Source organism: Cololabis saira, chromosome 11 (assembly GCF_033807715.1).
Source record: "Cololabis saira isolate AMF1-May2022 chromosome 11, fColSai1.1, whole genome shotgun sequence".
Classification (NCBI taxonomy): Eukaryota; Metazoa; Chordata; class Actinopteri; order Beloniformes; family Belonidae; genus Cololabis; species Cololabis saira.
The window spans coordinates 32,049,806-32,065,596 of NC_084597.1; the positions used below are offsets into that span (position 1 = coordinate 32,049,806).

Consider the following 15,791-nt stretch of genomic DNA (forward strand, 5'->3'; position numbering starts at 1 on the left):
TTTATCCGGGCCCTGGATAGCTCAGTGGGTTGAGGGGGCACCATTTGTAGAGGCCATAGTCCTCATGCGAGGGGCACAGGTTCAAGTCCCGGCCTGTTGCTCTATCTATACTGCAATGTCTCCCCCCTCTTTGTAACAATTTCCTGTCTACTTAGTTTCTCAATAAAGGCCACTAGTGCCACCAACAAGTACTTTTATCTTTTTAAGGTACATAAAGTGCATTGAGAAGGACTGTTTTTACAGATGTCGCCATCTTATCCTCTGCCCAGAGTTTCAAAACAATCAATACCATTTTGCACAACAGCATTTCTGGAAAAATATTTTCTTATGATCACACAAATCTGACCTTATATAACCGTACTGAAGTGTGAACATTGGAGGGTAAAAGAACAAAGTAAAGCATTTCTTGCCACATATTTTCTGGTACATGAGTGAAAAGTTTATAAAAGAGAGCATTTTTAGATATCTGTTTTCATCTGTCTATAAATGAAAGAAAGCTGTTAACATTCCCAAGAAAATGAATTTGCTCCATGTTCATTTTAAAAACATGTTCAATAAATTAGGCTGTGAATGATTTATGAAGAAACTCTGTAGAAATAAAGGTTGTATGTGACCTTTCTGGCTCAGAGGACGAGAAAAATGCATCTCAAGAATAAAAAATTAAAGACTTAAAGATGTGGATAATAGTATTTTATAAATTTTCATTGAAAAGGTATTTGCAGCTAAAGATTGGGACAAAAAAATGACAATCGAAGCGGCATTGGATAGCTGACACTATGAATGTGTTTTTCCCTGCTGACAGTTTCTGAAATTCCACATTTACACAAACGAGCTGTTATTTCCATCAACTATGTGGTCTCATCCATCATAGATATGACGCAGTGAGACAAACACCCATCTGTGTCCTTTCCATGGTTTTTCTTTCCTCTGGTTTGTAAACATAGTTTGTTTTTGGTGCCAATCACTCTGATTGATTCCGCTTTGAGCAAAAGAGCAGCCTCTGCTTCCTGGCTCTGTGTCCAGCCAGGAAAAGGAAATAAAAACAGACTGCTCAAACCCCTGTTGACTGACAACGCTGGCTCATACGACTCCGAGACAATGTATTCAGCATCATGGATTTATGAGGACATTATTACCACAAATTAATAGCATTGTGAAATATGAGCTGCATAATGTTGTTAATTCATCTTTCATCTTTGATGGACTGATGGCATTATTTAATCAACAGATTTTTAAAAGTCCTATCGATCATTTCATGTAACTTATGGTAACAAACTGAAGAGTATTTCCGTTTTACAGTTTGTTGTTGACATTTCGAGTAAGCGACGGCTTGTTCAGCATGTGAGCATAGATGCCTCAGGGGACTAGCCTGTTCTGCTCTTTTTCACTTAAATATTAACAGCGGACATTAATATTTAGTCATAAACACGTCCTAATTTACAAAATGATCCAAATTCACACACGCGTGTCGCTTGCCGATGAGAGTTGTTGACGTGGAGCGGCGCTGCATCTCACACAAGCTCCATGAAGTTTTAATGTCCAGAGAGCCGAGGTAACGCTCGTCCCCTCAAGGGAACTGCGACACTCGGCCATGTAAATATTCAGGATCATTAATCATCGTGACATCGGTTTAACAGAAACAGCGTCCTGCTGGAACACCTCACAGAATAACATTCACGCTGGTATAATCACCCATTAACCAAAATGAAAACAATTATCTCTGTACAGACCACGGAACCGTTGCAGAATGGGAAAGTGAGCATTTAATCAGGTTTAATTATTTTTCTACTTGAAATAATGGTTCTGTGATAATCAAATCAGCTACAGCAACCAGAAGGCTCAGTAACTGTAAACATTTTGTTTTTCTTTTTTGAGGTTATGTTTTTTTTTCGTCTTTCATCATGAGCCGCATTGTGTTCAGCAAATGAATTATATATAAACGGCATCAACATTTAACACTAATCTTTTTGCCAACATGATGAGCTTTGTATTTAACAGGAGTCGTCGCTCTTTCAGCATTTTGTATTATTTTCCTGCAAAGGAAACTCTTATTTTTATTGTTCAAGTAGCCTTTTGTACATTTTGTTAAACGATAATGAATAATTTCTTTGTAAGAAAACATCTGGACTCAGCTCAACTGCTGAACAAGCACTTGGAAGGTTTTTTTTTTCCTTCTTTCTTCAGTATATCTGACCACTAAACACCCACTTATCCTCTGCTTTAATGTACTTTCTCGTGAAAGGAAAAGATGATTATATGTTCTGTCAAGTTGCACATCATGTAGGTTGACGTTTTATCTTTTTTTTCTTATTTCCTCCCATTTCTTTGTTGTATTCTTGTCTGTCTGGCTCTTCAGCTGGCTACAACAACCTGGAAGTGGCTGAGTATCTGTTGGAACACGGAGCTGACGTGAATGCACAAGATAAAGGAGGGCTGATACCTTTACACAATGCTGCTTCATATGGGGTAAGGATCCCAAACACACCAGCCGTTCGCATGTATTTTGATGTATGACATCAATATATACCCGCAGATTGTTTTAACAACTGTGGTATTATTATTTATTTTTTATTAGTTAGATTTAGAGTTGCAAAGGGGTGGAACATTTCCGGTAAATTTCCGGAAACTTTCCGGAAACTTTCCATGGGAAGTTAAGCTGGGGAATTTTGGAAATATTCCAAATTGGAAACTTTCCATGGGAATTATGGGAATTTATGGGAATTAACTGGAAATTGGGGGTAATTTAAACAAACTGTATCATATCCAAACATTAGCACCTAACTTACCAGCTAGCTAGCTACTGTGTTAATACATTTTTATTTAATATTTGCAAGTTAAACATTAATACCATTATAGATATAATATATATAAAATATATTTACCCCATAATATTATCAAAACTTACTTGACTTTATATAGTCCGTGGGCTCAAATGTGTGGCTTCAATAGTCTTGTGCTTTGAGCTCAAATGTGTGGCCTCCAGGCTTCAAGAAATCACCTGTGCATGTGATGGAGGAATGCACAGTGCCTGTAGGGGGTGTGGCCTCAATAGCCCTGCAGTAAGCACTGTGCTGTGTGCATGTGATTGAGGAGTGTACTTGCATTAAATCTGGTTGTTTTAGCCAAGACTATGCTACAATATATTTCCCCCAACTATATTTAAGTTCCCTGTTAAGGGCCAACCTTCAATTCTGTAAATTTCTTATTTATTCCCGTTAATTCCCATGGAAAGTTTCCAACTTTGAAAATTCCCGGAATTTTGCAACCCTAGTTAGATTGTGTTTCGTCCTTGTTTGTGTTTGAGTGACTCATATCTAAATTCCCATTTTGTTACTAAAAGAGTCATGAAACACATGTTTGCATGAAAGCTTAATGAGCTCTGCGTCTTGGGAAGACACGTATACACACTGGGGCATCTCTTACTGTTACACAACATAAGAACTGAGGGCAAATGAAGCAAAAAATAAAAGACAAGTTCGAGACAAAAAGGAATCATCAGAGTAATTGACTTTTTATGCTCTACAGTCTCCCATTTTTTTCTGATCAGTTTTTCAACTCATTGTACTGATGTTGTTTCTTCCTCCACCAACGTCCTCCTCACCGCTCTGATCTTATCCATTTTCTGATTTTCAACTTTCCTCTTCCTTCTCCGTCCTTCTCTTCTCCGTCTCTCAATGTCACCTCCTCCTCGCGCTGCTCCTTCTCCTTCCTCTTCCTTCTCTTGTGTAGCATGTAGACATAGCCGCCCTGCTGATCAAGTACAATACGTGCGTCAACGCCACTGACAAGTGGGCTTTCACGCCACTCCACGAAGCGGCACAGAAAGGGCGGACTCAGCTGTGCGCTCTGCTGCTGGCCCACGGAGCCGACCCCACCATGAAGAACCAGGAGGGACAGACACCACTGGACTTGGCAACGGTAATGTCAAGCTGTCCTGAAGATCTTTCTCCGCAACAGTTCTAAATTATTTCCATTAGAAGTCTCATACTTGAGAGTCACAGCGTGGGAAATGATCAGCAGCATGACTTGATGTTTGAACGGTTGTAATTTACTCTCCAGACACCGGAGGGACTTGAAGAGAGTTTGGAACAGAGCTGCCTCACTTCTTGCACACCCAAGACTTTCTAAGAAGTCCTTTTTTTTTAGTAATTTAAGGGCCACGGTTGGCGTGCACTATAGAAAATCACTACAACAGCCAATAAAGATCAGTACAAAATAAAAAGTCAAGTGAAATAGTTAGACACAAATGCTGGAAATGCTCTCGTACAAACGTATGTCTGAAAGAGATTTACACGAGGTTGCTCACACTGCTCACCTGATTCCACAGATTTGGAACATAGAAAATGTTCTGTCATTTCTTGTTTTCAGCCATGAAGGATGTCTGAGGATGTCAGACTTATGTGGTTGGAAAATGTCTGAATAAGAAGGTTATAGGCCACAATGTCAGCAGTGATGGATTTAGTTTGAGATGAGTGAAGAGGACGTGAGGACACGTGAGGAGATGAGCGCTTGTAAATGTGTTATGTCATTATATTTGTTATTATACCCACAGGCTGATGACATCAGAGCATTGTTGATTGACGCCATGCCACCGGACGCCCTGCCAAGCTGTTTGAAACCACAGGCCACAGTGGTGAGCACCCACACAGACTTAGACAGAGCTTTCAACTGATGAAGTGTGTGTAAAGCAGAGCTGCAACCAAACATGTTTAATTTGGATCTCAAACTGGAGAGATGCTTTGTTTCGTTTGCAACCAAGTTCTGAAAGAAAGAACCTGAAAATGAGTGAAAATGTAAGAGATAAAAGTAGCAGAAACTTCAGTTGGAGTTAGGCCTGTGTTGAAAAAATCGATTTCCCAATTCTAAATCGATTCTCATATTAATTCCTAAAAATCGATTCATATGTCTAAAGATTGATTTTTTTTTTTTTTGGGGGGGGGTTTTTTGTTTGTTTTTTTAAATTTATTTATGTTTTTTTTTTTCATCATTACATTACAACTTTTGTTTTTTTTTTTTGTTTATCCCCAATATTGTCTATATTTCATTACTTTATATACTGTCTTGGGGTTACATTTGCAAAAAATGCTAAAAACCAAATGCTCAAAAATTAAAAACCAAAATAGACCGAAAATGGAACAAATAAAAACGGAATGTGGGAAAAAATAAAACCGATTTCTTTTGTCCTGTTTCCTCCCTGGATGTGTTTGATAATTCTGACCCACGATGTTTCTGAAAGCAGTTCTATCAGCATTCTGGGAGCTGATTGGTCCTTACAGCATCATTAGCTGCCAATACTTGCTGTTTAATCTCAATATAATACTAGTAGTAATATTTTGCATAACTACAGTCATATAATTCATGCAACAGCTCAAAAAACAGTTTTAATAACACTAACCCAAATCAATATCGGAATCGGATCGAATCAAATCTTGATAATCGATTCTGAATCTTAAGAATCGGAATCGAATCGATTCTTGACATTTGAATCGATCCCCAGCCCTAGTTGGAGTGTACTGGTAGTTGATTTTTGGAGTGTTGGTGTCAAGATTTAATTGACTTAATTCTCTCTCACAGGTGAGCGCGAGTGTGGCAAGTGCAGGTGCATCAGGGGGAGTGGTTATCTCGCCTTCTCCATCGTCATCCTGCCTATCGGCAGCCAGCAGCATAGACAACTTAACCGCGCCCCTCAGTGAAATCACAGTGGCCGGGGCCGCCGGCGTCGCAGACGGAGCAGCGGCGTCCGACAGGAAGGAGAGTGAAAGTAGGAATAAACGCGCACAAGTGTCTGAGTTCTGTCCTCGGTCAGGTGCTTGTGCACCACATGACTAACAGCTTCCTGTGACTCCGCAGCTCTGCTTGACATGACCATCAACCAGTTTCTGAAGAGTCTGGGACTGGAACATCTCCGAGACATCTTCCACCGAGAACAGGTGCACAAACGCATGAAATTCAAGGGAAATGCCGCTGATTCTTCAATCTTGTTTCAAACTGATCCTTGCTTTTGTTTAACATCAGTCGAGTCAGAATGGCGCTCTCAGCCCACGACTGTTGTTCAGATTGAAAAAAACTGGATATATACGAGCCACTTTCCCAACTGGGATCAATAAAGTAGATGTGATTCTCAATGAACTATAAAAATACTGGTAAACTTGCAGGTTTTTATGTGGTGCAACCAAAATTTTAATTAGCACATAGCATATATTTACTATGGTTTGTTTTTACGGCCACGGCTGCAGACCTCATGGCACTTCCATCTGCCTCAACTGTAATTTGTTTTTAGTGCTAATTTGTTAATTTTTATCTTGCTCAAAAGGGGATAGGAGGGGAAAGAGATGACAGAAAGAAGGAAGCAAAGAGAAGCTGGTAGCTTGAAGAATAGTGCGTGCGTGTGTTTTTACTTTGTTCCTCTGAAGAAAACTCTTTATTAATATTCAGACAGTGATTCATAGTTGTGTTGAGGTAAATCTCAGCTCATCGTTTATATTTTATATATTAAACCTGTAAAATGTGAAAGATGGATAACAAAAGAAAGAAAAGTCACTTGAATGCCGCTGAAGACGACCAAAAAACTAATTTTAGATTTATCAGTCTTGAGTCACCCCTTTCATCCATAAAAATAGGATGTTTGTGTAAACTTGCTCAGAATATTGTCAAAACCTGGAGAAAGTTGTTCCACCTCTGGTTTCCTTGTAATACAGTACAAAACTTCTTGTGTTTGTGATTACTGAAATAAAACAGTTTTTTATAATATATATTTTATAGTGGCTAGTGAACATCATTAAACACCAGACAAAGTGCTCAGGTTGTGATGACTTACTCCTGCTATCGGTGATCAGGATGACGCAGAGGATGGATCTCTGATCTCCCTGAACAAACTCAGGAAGCAGACAGGACCTCATCGTCAAACATTTGCATATAAATTGTGTGATTATCGCCACCCTTTCGCTGGCCTTTCCTGTCTGCGTTTGCTGTCGTTCATGAATATTTGTCAGACTTACTTTCTTTGCAGTATGTCATAGATCATTAAACTCATCATATTAATGGATGGCAGTTTTGAAGATCGGCTTTCGTGTGAACTGCTGTTGTCACCGTTAAAGTGAATCTGATTTATTTGATGAATCAGTGATTGCATGTGTGAATGCAGAAGTTTTCCTGTGTGGATATTGTCCTCATTCAATGTTCTTTCCTCATCATTTCGTATTTTTGGCATCAAATCAAACCTAAAGCGAAACTGATGAGCTGTGTTTTGATCTGTGTGGGCAGATTTCACTGGACGTCTTGGCAGACATGGGTCACGAGGAGTTGAAGGAGATCGGCATTAACGCTTACGGTCACAGGCACAAACTCATCAAGGGCATCGAGAGGCTGCTCGGAGGCCAGCAGGGTCAGTGGGTTTACACACACACACACATGTGCAGCTTCAAAGGTTTATCAGATGGAGAAAAGAAAATACATACTGTATCAACAAGCTGATTGTCAGCAATGTCTAACCGATATTCCCATTATGAGCAGCACTCCCAAGGTGTCTTCTTTTCCTTCTTGTACTACTCCTTTTCTCAGTCGTTTAATATAACACAGGGCTGGGTTTAGCACTGTGAACACGATGGGTGGTAGTGAGGGTTTAGTAATTGGGATTTTGTCAGTTTTTGCCATTTTCATCAGGGTGAATATTGTGTTAAAGAATCAACTTCAGCGCACCAGGGCTTCCCCTGGAAGGTTTCCAGAGTTTCTCAGGGTTGTATATACTGTATACCGTATTTTCTTGACTATAAGCCGCACCTGCATATAAGCTGCATCCGCTCTATTTAAAAAAAAAAAAGATATGCAAGCCGCAGATATTTATGTTGTTAGATTAAATATTTACTACATGTACAGAAGGATTTTGAACTGTAAATGATGTACATGTTTGTACCTAAATAGATCCTTTCCTAACAGTGTCTTTTAACACGGCAGCAACTTTGCTGATTAAAACGGGACAGAACCAAGAGAAAATAACCGGTATTTATTTATCTATTTATCTGTTTGAAATCTGCTTCTACCTACTTCTATCTGCTACAGAAGAAGTAGTGTATTCTTCTTTGCATTTATTTTGTCTTAGTTTTGATTCTAATTCCGGTTAGAGCACCCCGAGCAGTGGAAGAAAAATCCACAGAATAGCCGCACCTTTGTATATGCCGCATGGTTGAAAACCTAGGAAAAAAAGTAGCGGCTTATAGTCCAGAAAATACGGTATATGTAACCTCTGGCAGAGTTTGAGGTTCTGAACAATATAAAGTAAGTTTCCACTTATATTTATGTGAAATGTTCTTTTTGTTTTCCACCAACCACGACCGCCCCCCATGACGATGTCACCACCATGCTTCATCCTTGTGATGGTTGTGGGCAGGTTATTAGAGCTATGGACAAGTTTTTTGGTACCCTTAAAGCTTATAGAAATAAGGCTTCATTCCTTATTTTAAATAAAACAAAGTGAGTGAATCAGCAGAAAAGAGCTTTAGTAATTTTTTGCTCAGTAGAAGTTAAGTCGCATTTTCTACGCTGGTCATGATTACTATTGTTTGGTATTTGCTGGTCGCTCTCTGTTTAACTTCCGTCATTCCTGTCTTGAGTCTCTTAATCACCTCTGTCTTGATGTCCACATGTCCACTGTAGCTTTCTTCATCTTTGAAGTGTAACCGTGAGCAGTATGCAGAAGTTACAGGCCACATCTGGGATGGGAGTCCAGAGCTACTTTGACTGGTTTTTGGTGATGGCAAAGACTGAAAACAGTGACAGATAGACAACATTTCCATGTCTCTTGGTCAGTGTTGCTGTCTCCAAGTCTCAGTGAAGGGCTGGTCTGACTTCCGTCTTGTAGACCTTTCGCTTGACAATTACAGTAAAAAGACTAACTGGTTTAGAGTGGGAAGGTACGTGTGTGTCCCAGTTAAAGGACACGGAAACGGATTTCCAGGTCGGATTCATTTATTTAGCTGTGGTCTGTAACAATACAAACAAGAGAAAAGCTATTAATATAGCGAAACCAAAATACAAATAAATAACATATAACATATATGTTTCCTTAATCATTAATGTATTTGTTAATCAAATAATGTAGCAAATGACCAATTAACATTAACACACCACCTCCCAATCTAGCATACTACATAACAGCATTTAACTGTAGCTTAAACTAAGTGTGAACAGATAAACATGCTGATGTTCGGTTCACCTTATAACGCCAATAAACTCACCTTTAGGCATCTACACACAGCAATGAATTCAAAACACAAACGGATGGCGAATATATATAATACTATTAACTAGTTTAATAGTTTTAAACATAAACATTGTGGAATTTCTAACATACAGATAAAGCCTGATCTATACTTTTGCATAATAGCTATGAACGTAGGCGTAATAGAAAGAAGAAGAAATCTACCAGTTACGTTTCTTGCTGTCCACATAGTTACATTTTGAGACAGTTGGATGTCAGGCTATGCCGATGGTGGAGACGAGTGTCTCCACCCTCCCTCTACTTCTTCATCATCTCTCTTCCCATCCCTCTGCACAGTGACCAGACTTGCAAATATCATTAATCAGTATAAGGCCAGTTGGAGTTAGGGCTGGGCGATATGGACCAAAAGTCATATCTCGATATTTTCTAGCTAAATGGCGATACTCGATATATATCGATATTTATTCTGTGCCTTAATTGGGGTTTCCCCCAAAGCATTATAGCATAGCATCTCTGTTAGCTTCATTTTTTTCTGAGGCAAACCCTTAAAAAAACAGTTAGTTTTAATACAAAGCCTCGTGCCAAATGTCACACAGGTTCCTTTATTAACAGAGGTCTGCACAATATCAAAATGTATAAAACAAATGAAATAAAAATAAACTGCCTGCATATATAGAATAAAAATGCTTCTTGAATAAAATAAAACAAATATCCCTTTCCTGCATAACAATTACATTAAAATACCCTGTAATTAATACAATGTAGACAGTAACAGGCAGACTTTTCCACTGAGGTTGACAGTTGTGCAAATAACAAAACATTTTTTCAAATCTCAAATAAAACATTCAAGTCAATTTGTCACAAAATAAGCTATATCAAAATCCTAAAAAAAAAAAAAATATATATATATATATTTATATATATATATATATATTTATATATATATATATATATATATATATATATATATATATATATATATATATATATATATATATATATATATATTTTTTTTTTTTTTTTTTTTTTTTTTTTTAAATCAATATAAACGATATTGTCTCGTACCATATCGCGTTTGAAAATATATCGATATATATTAAAATCTCGATATATCGCCCAGCCCTAGTTGGAGTGTACCCAACCCTGCAGGACCACCAGCCACCACAAGAAATGCAGCCCCAGGCTTACTAATAGCACAGTGTAGATAGTTGACAGTGACCCAAGAAAATCTCCAAAGTCATTCAAGCTGAAATCCAAAGTCAAGGTGCATCACCATCTGATGACATCTTCCGTAATCTTCTGAACAATACTGGGCTCCATGAACACAGACTCGGGAGGATTTCTCTGTTAAAAGAAAAACCTGAAAAGAAAAAAAAATGCCATATTAGTTCAAATGCATCAATCCAAAGGAAAAAAATATTTGAGACCCATCAGGCAAAGTCACATCAGCTCTGTGTTGAATAATATAAGCTTTTAAAGAAAAGAACTGCATACGTACTGTGAAACATGGCAGGGTCATGTTTAAGGGTTACTTTCCTGCATCTGGCAGGAGAGGCCTTGAAACTGTACAGCTCACAGCTATCAAAGCATCCCGGAATGAAACACACAAACCGGGACGAGGGAGCTTAGCCTCAGTTGTAGGTCATTGATACTCCAACAAAAGAATGACCAGAAATCCAGTTCCTCAATGGCTCTCTTTGAGCAGCGATCTTAATCCTGTTGAACATCTACTTAGGGATGTGATCTCTGCAGTGTGGAGAGAGTATCCTTCACACCAGAGACGGCTAGAACACTTTGCTCAGGAAGAGAAATACCTGCTGGCAGATGCTGAGGTCACGTTCAGAGCTACGGAGATTTATTGACAGTAATGTATTCTAAGATGAGTGGTTCTGTCAATGTGTTATTTTCCTTATTAGTCTTTGCTACAGTTTCAGAAATGCGGTTTTCACTTTGCCTCATAGGTGTTTTGAGTGTTAATGGAATAACTGATTTTCCATAAGGCTGCAACATAACACAGCATGAAAACCTGCATTTTTTTGAACATGTCTGTAAATCAACATGAAGTGTCATTAAACATGCTGATGTTTGTAGGTGGGAATCCGTACCTGACGTTCCACTGCTCCAGCCAGGGCACCGTGCTGATCGACCTGGCGCCGGATGACAAGGAGTTCCAGTCTGTGGAGGAGGAGGTAGCGAACACCTCGTCTCAAACAAGCAGCTCCATTTACAGAGAAACACACACTTCACACGTTCCTGTTAATGCTAGTTTCCCTGAAAACAGAAACTTTAAACAGTATGATTACGCATTTTAAGATTTCTCTGGGTGCATCATTAGAAATGAGTAATGTTGCTCAGAAACACATTGAACAAAAAGCTCCATATCAGCGTAACTTCTCTTTTGCCTGCGTTACTCATGTAAATGAGAATCAGTGATTGAAGGAGACAGCTGATATCAGTGTGAATGAGCTCAAAGTAATGAGACCTGGCAGATGTTAAGAGACATTTAACAGGTAATTTCAGCTATATTTCTTTGTTGAAGACTTGGAAAACATTCCAAGGTCTCCGGCATTGTTTTTGAGAAGAAAAGGTACGTGCAGTCATTTAGTGAAAGCCAACGATCACTTTGTGCACATTACAGCTTCATTTCTGCATACGGTTCCTTCAGTTTGTAAACCTGCCTGCTGCAGTTCTTTTATTGCTGCTGACGCTTCACATTTTTAACTGAATTGTTCTAAATTTCCCTCAGGCATCGTCAAGGTATCTGATTCACAGAGTCACTGCTGAATATACATACTGCATGTATGGATCTTGTTGCAACTGCAGCACCATTTAGCCCACATATTTCACCCTTGCTGAGGAGGAATGGCACACACATAGTTAGTGTGTGTCTATGTATATATATGTCTGGTGAATTAGAACCTAGACAGGGTTAAAGGCTGTATTCAAGTGCAGACTATTTGCTTGTGGCTTTTGTGTAATTTTGAATGATCCACGGCTGCCGATGTCGTCCTCAGCTGCAGAGTACGATCCGAGAACACCGCGATGGAGGCAACGCAGGCGGAGTCTTCAGTCGGTACAACATCATTAAGGTTTGTGCCGAATACACACACACGTACACTAGGGCTGGGTATTGTTAAGAACCTCACGATTCAATTCGATTTCCATTCTTTAGGTTTCGATTCGATATTGATTTAAATGCTTCGATATTGATTCAGTAAGACGTAGAATTACACAAATACCTGTTGGCAATTTTTCATTATTTTTATTTTCATGCCTATAACACGTGGCATGTTACTTCACATAGAAATGAACTGAGCAATTAAAGTTAGCAGCACCATAATGGCTCACTTGTGCATTTGTACTGTAGTACAAAAGTTAAAATAGTTCTGTGTCAACATGATCCGCAGGTTTGTCGTGTTGCTGTTGTATTTTAGTTCTGCCTGGCACAACTTAAGCTGCTTTCACATAGAGCGCGGTTTGCGCCGCGCCCACCGCCGGGTCGGGCGCAGAGTCGGCCGAGATGTCGTCTCAGCGCGGCACGGTGAAATTTAAAAATGTTCAATTCGGGCAGGCAGGCGCGACGCGGCCATTTCTCCTGTTCCTTCTTTAAATGGGAATTCAAAATGAGTCCAAACGTCTGATCTGAAAGATTTTCCACTTGCCATCGTTCCCATTTTATTGTTGTTTGGTCGCGTGCAGACACCGTCCACAAAACGCGAATCATAAGCACCCCCACTGGCCAGGAGGGGAATCGATTCAGAGGCTTTTTCTTAATCAATATTGAATTAGGGCGGGGATAATTGCGATGCATTGATTTTTCGATATTTTTACCCACCCCTTATGTACACACTCTGTAGCTGTGGTGAAAACACCGAAAAACCAGGACACTGAACTTAATGAATGTCAAGTTGGATTTCTTTTTTGCATTCAGCAAATATCCTCTTTGTCTTTTTTTCTGCAGATTCAGAAGGTGGTGAATAAGAAGCTACGAGAGAGATATGTACACAGACAGAAGGAAATCGCAGATGAGAATCATAATCACCACAACGAGCGCATGCTCTTTCATGGTAAATAAATGCATGAGTTAAAAATAAACATGGAAATTCATGTACAAATGTACACTCCGGGTTTTTTGGAGATGTGGTGGGAGAAGCATTGGGACCGCTCTAAACATTACTACATTATCTTATTACATTACTTTTAAAATTGTATTCAATTAAATAGATAAAATCAAATCAAAAAGTACTCAACGTTGAGCTAAAAATCAAGAGAGACTGAGCAGAATTTGTGGAGCCAGTGCCACATTCCCTGGAGCTTTCATTCACTCTCTCTGCTTTGACAGAAGTAAAATGCAGCTCGGTCAAGGTTCAGCCATTCATGCGCAAGGAGATTAACTCAGCTCAGCAATGTTTTCATTCTTCCAGCCTGAATGTAAGCTTGAGCAAATCTCATTTATCATTTGTCCCCTTTCAACCACACAACTTACTCAAGACACAACCCCGGGGACGGCAGTCGAGGCTGGTTTCTTTGAAAATGCTCGCTGCAGATCAAAAATCCCAGAAAATAAACTGGTATCTCTGATGCCTGAAATTGCTTGACTGGCACCAGCGATCACACAATCAACCAAGATCTCCCAGGATAACACTTTGTCCAAATGTATCTCTCTATAAACTCCCTGCATGCTTCAAGCTTCCTGTGCGTCATCAGAGATAGGATGGTTGAAACCATTCTTCTTTCATCTTCAGCAGCGTGCATAAGTGGTTGTTTGGCGGTAGGGGTGTAACGATACACTAATCTCACGATACGGTACGATACACGATATTGAGGTCACAATAACGATACGATACGATATTATAGCAGTATTTTTTTAACAACCTTGAATGAGGTAGTCATGAGGAAATTGTCTTTTATTTGAAAGACACAAAATACAAAATAATGCTGTGCGTTTGCCCTATTGTTACAGTTTGTAATGCTTTATAACTGTTTAAGTTTTAAAGAGAAAGCCAGGCCAAACATTTTCAACAAACTGAACTAAAAGTAAATGTCAGGTTTGCATTATGCATCTTCAGTTTCATACAAGTAAAAATATTTTGCCACAAACTGAATAGTTTCTCTCATGTATGATTTGACTTTTTTCTTTTCCAGAAATTTAGCAACTAAAATTAAATAAATAAATACAAGTAAATAAATACATACAATGTTGCATCATAAAAAACATTGATTCATGCTCACCTTATAAGTGTAAGAGGAGATTTATTTTTGTTAAGAAGGTTATTTTGTTAATTCAGGGTTCATTATTTTATAAATATATTCTTTATATTCTGTAAATCTATAATTCAATCTATAAATCAAACTATAATTACTAGTCAGTTAATCTGTAGTGATTAAGGCTTAACTCTACACCAGCCTTACATAAGTAAAGGTTCAGACCTCAAAACGGGACTAGTTTCTTCTGAGCGGAGGAAGATTTTGGGTGGCCGCGGTCGGATCCTCGTTACTATTCAACACAATAGATTAATATTAATAACCCAATATCGCGATACACTTTGTCACCTCCACGACACGTATTGTGACATTTTTGTATCGCGAAAATTTCGTGGCACGATATATTGTTACACCCCTATTGGGCGGTAAACTTCACCATGTGCGTTTTCAATCTGCTTGCACCCTCTCTCACTGTGCTGTCATTCCTGCTAGGTTCTCCCTTCATCAATGCAATCATCCATAAGGGCTTTGACGAGCGCCACGCCTACATCGGCGGCATGTTCGGAGCGGGCATCTATTTTGCAGAGAATTCATCCAAAAGCAACCAGTACGTATATGGGATTGGTGGAGGAACAGGATGTCCCACTCATAAAGACCGCTCCTGCTACGTGTGTCACAGGTAAGAATTTTTTGTTGTTGTTTTATTCATGTAAATCGAGGCAAAAAGCAGCAGCTTTGTTAATTCCTTCAACAACCTCGGCCTATGTGACTGCAGACAGATGCTTTTCTGTCGAGTGACGTTGGGGAAGTCGTTTCTTCAGTTCAGTGCGATGAAAATGGCCCACGCGCCTCCTGGTCACCACTCTGTTATCGGGCGACCCAGCGTCAACGGACTGGCGTATGCAGAGTACGTCATCTACAGAGGGGAGCAGGTCAGTGCACAAAAATACACACCAATATTTTACAATGTCCATAAAACAGTTTTTACGACTAAGGCTCCTTCTAGTACCCAGTGGCTCAACGACACCTTGTTTTTTCTGAAGCTGGAAAAGATTAAATATTCACTGAAGGGTAGTTGCAACAAATTTTATAATAAGTGGCTTCCCTTTCTTACATTTTTCCACTCTCTCCAGTCCCTTCCTCCTGATTGACGGATCCCCCCCTCCCTCTCTTCTCTCATTCCTCTCTTTCTTCCTTTTTATTTACTTTTCTTTTGTTTTTGGGTTTTTTTTTGTTTTTTTTTTCTCCCCCTTTTTATTCATTTATTTTTTAATTCATACTGTTTAGCTTTAATACTTAAATATTACTTATATATAAGAATATAATAATTTTCATGTATTTGTCATTATTTTGTGTGGATTTTTTGTTC

The 15,791-nt window shown here is 39.0% G+C and overlaps 1 protein-coding gene across 2 annotated transcripts in view; it reads left to right on the forward strand.

Annotated features, from left to right (window-relative positions):
• Positions 1-15,791, forward strand: part of LOC133455366 (poly [ADP-ribose] polymerase tankyrase-1-like) — a 108,567-nt gene that overhangs the window by 88,054 nt on the left and 4,722 nt on the right. Inside the window, exons 19-29 of one of the 2 annotated variants that reach the window (XM_061734355.1) lie at positions 2,357-2,466; positions 3,730-3,918; positions 4,553-4,633; positions 5,575-5,761; positions 5,851-5,930; positions 7,264-7,384; positions 11,309-11,406; positions 12,232-12,306; positions 13,179-13,284; positions 14,915-15,101; positions 15,198-15,354. In XM_061734355.1, coding sequence (XP_061590339.1) covers positions 2,357-2,466; positions 3,730-3,918; positions 4,553-4,633; positions 5,575-5,761; positions 5,851-5,930; positions 7,264-7,384; positions 11,309-11,406; positions 12,232-12,306; positions 13,179-13,284; positions 14,915-15,101; positions 15,198-15,354 — 1,391 coding nt within the window. The remainder of the gene's footprint in view (positions 1-2,356; positions 2,467-3,729; positions 3,919-4,552; positions 4,634-5,574; positions 5,762-5,850; positions 5,931-7,263; positions 7,385-11,308; positions 11,407-12,231; positions 12,307-13,178; positions 13,285-14,914; positions 15,102-15,197; positions 15,355-15,791) is intronic. The other variant, XM_061734356.1, reaches the window with a different exon arrangement.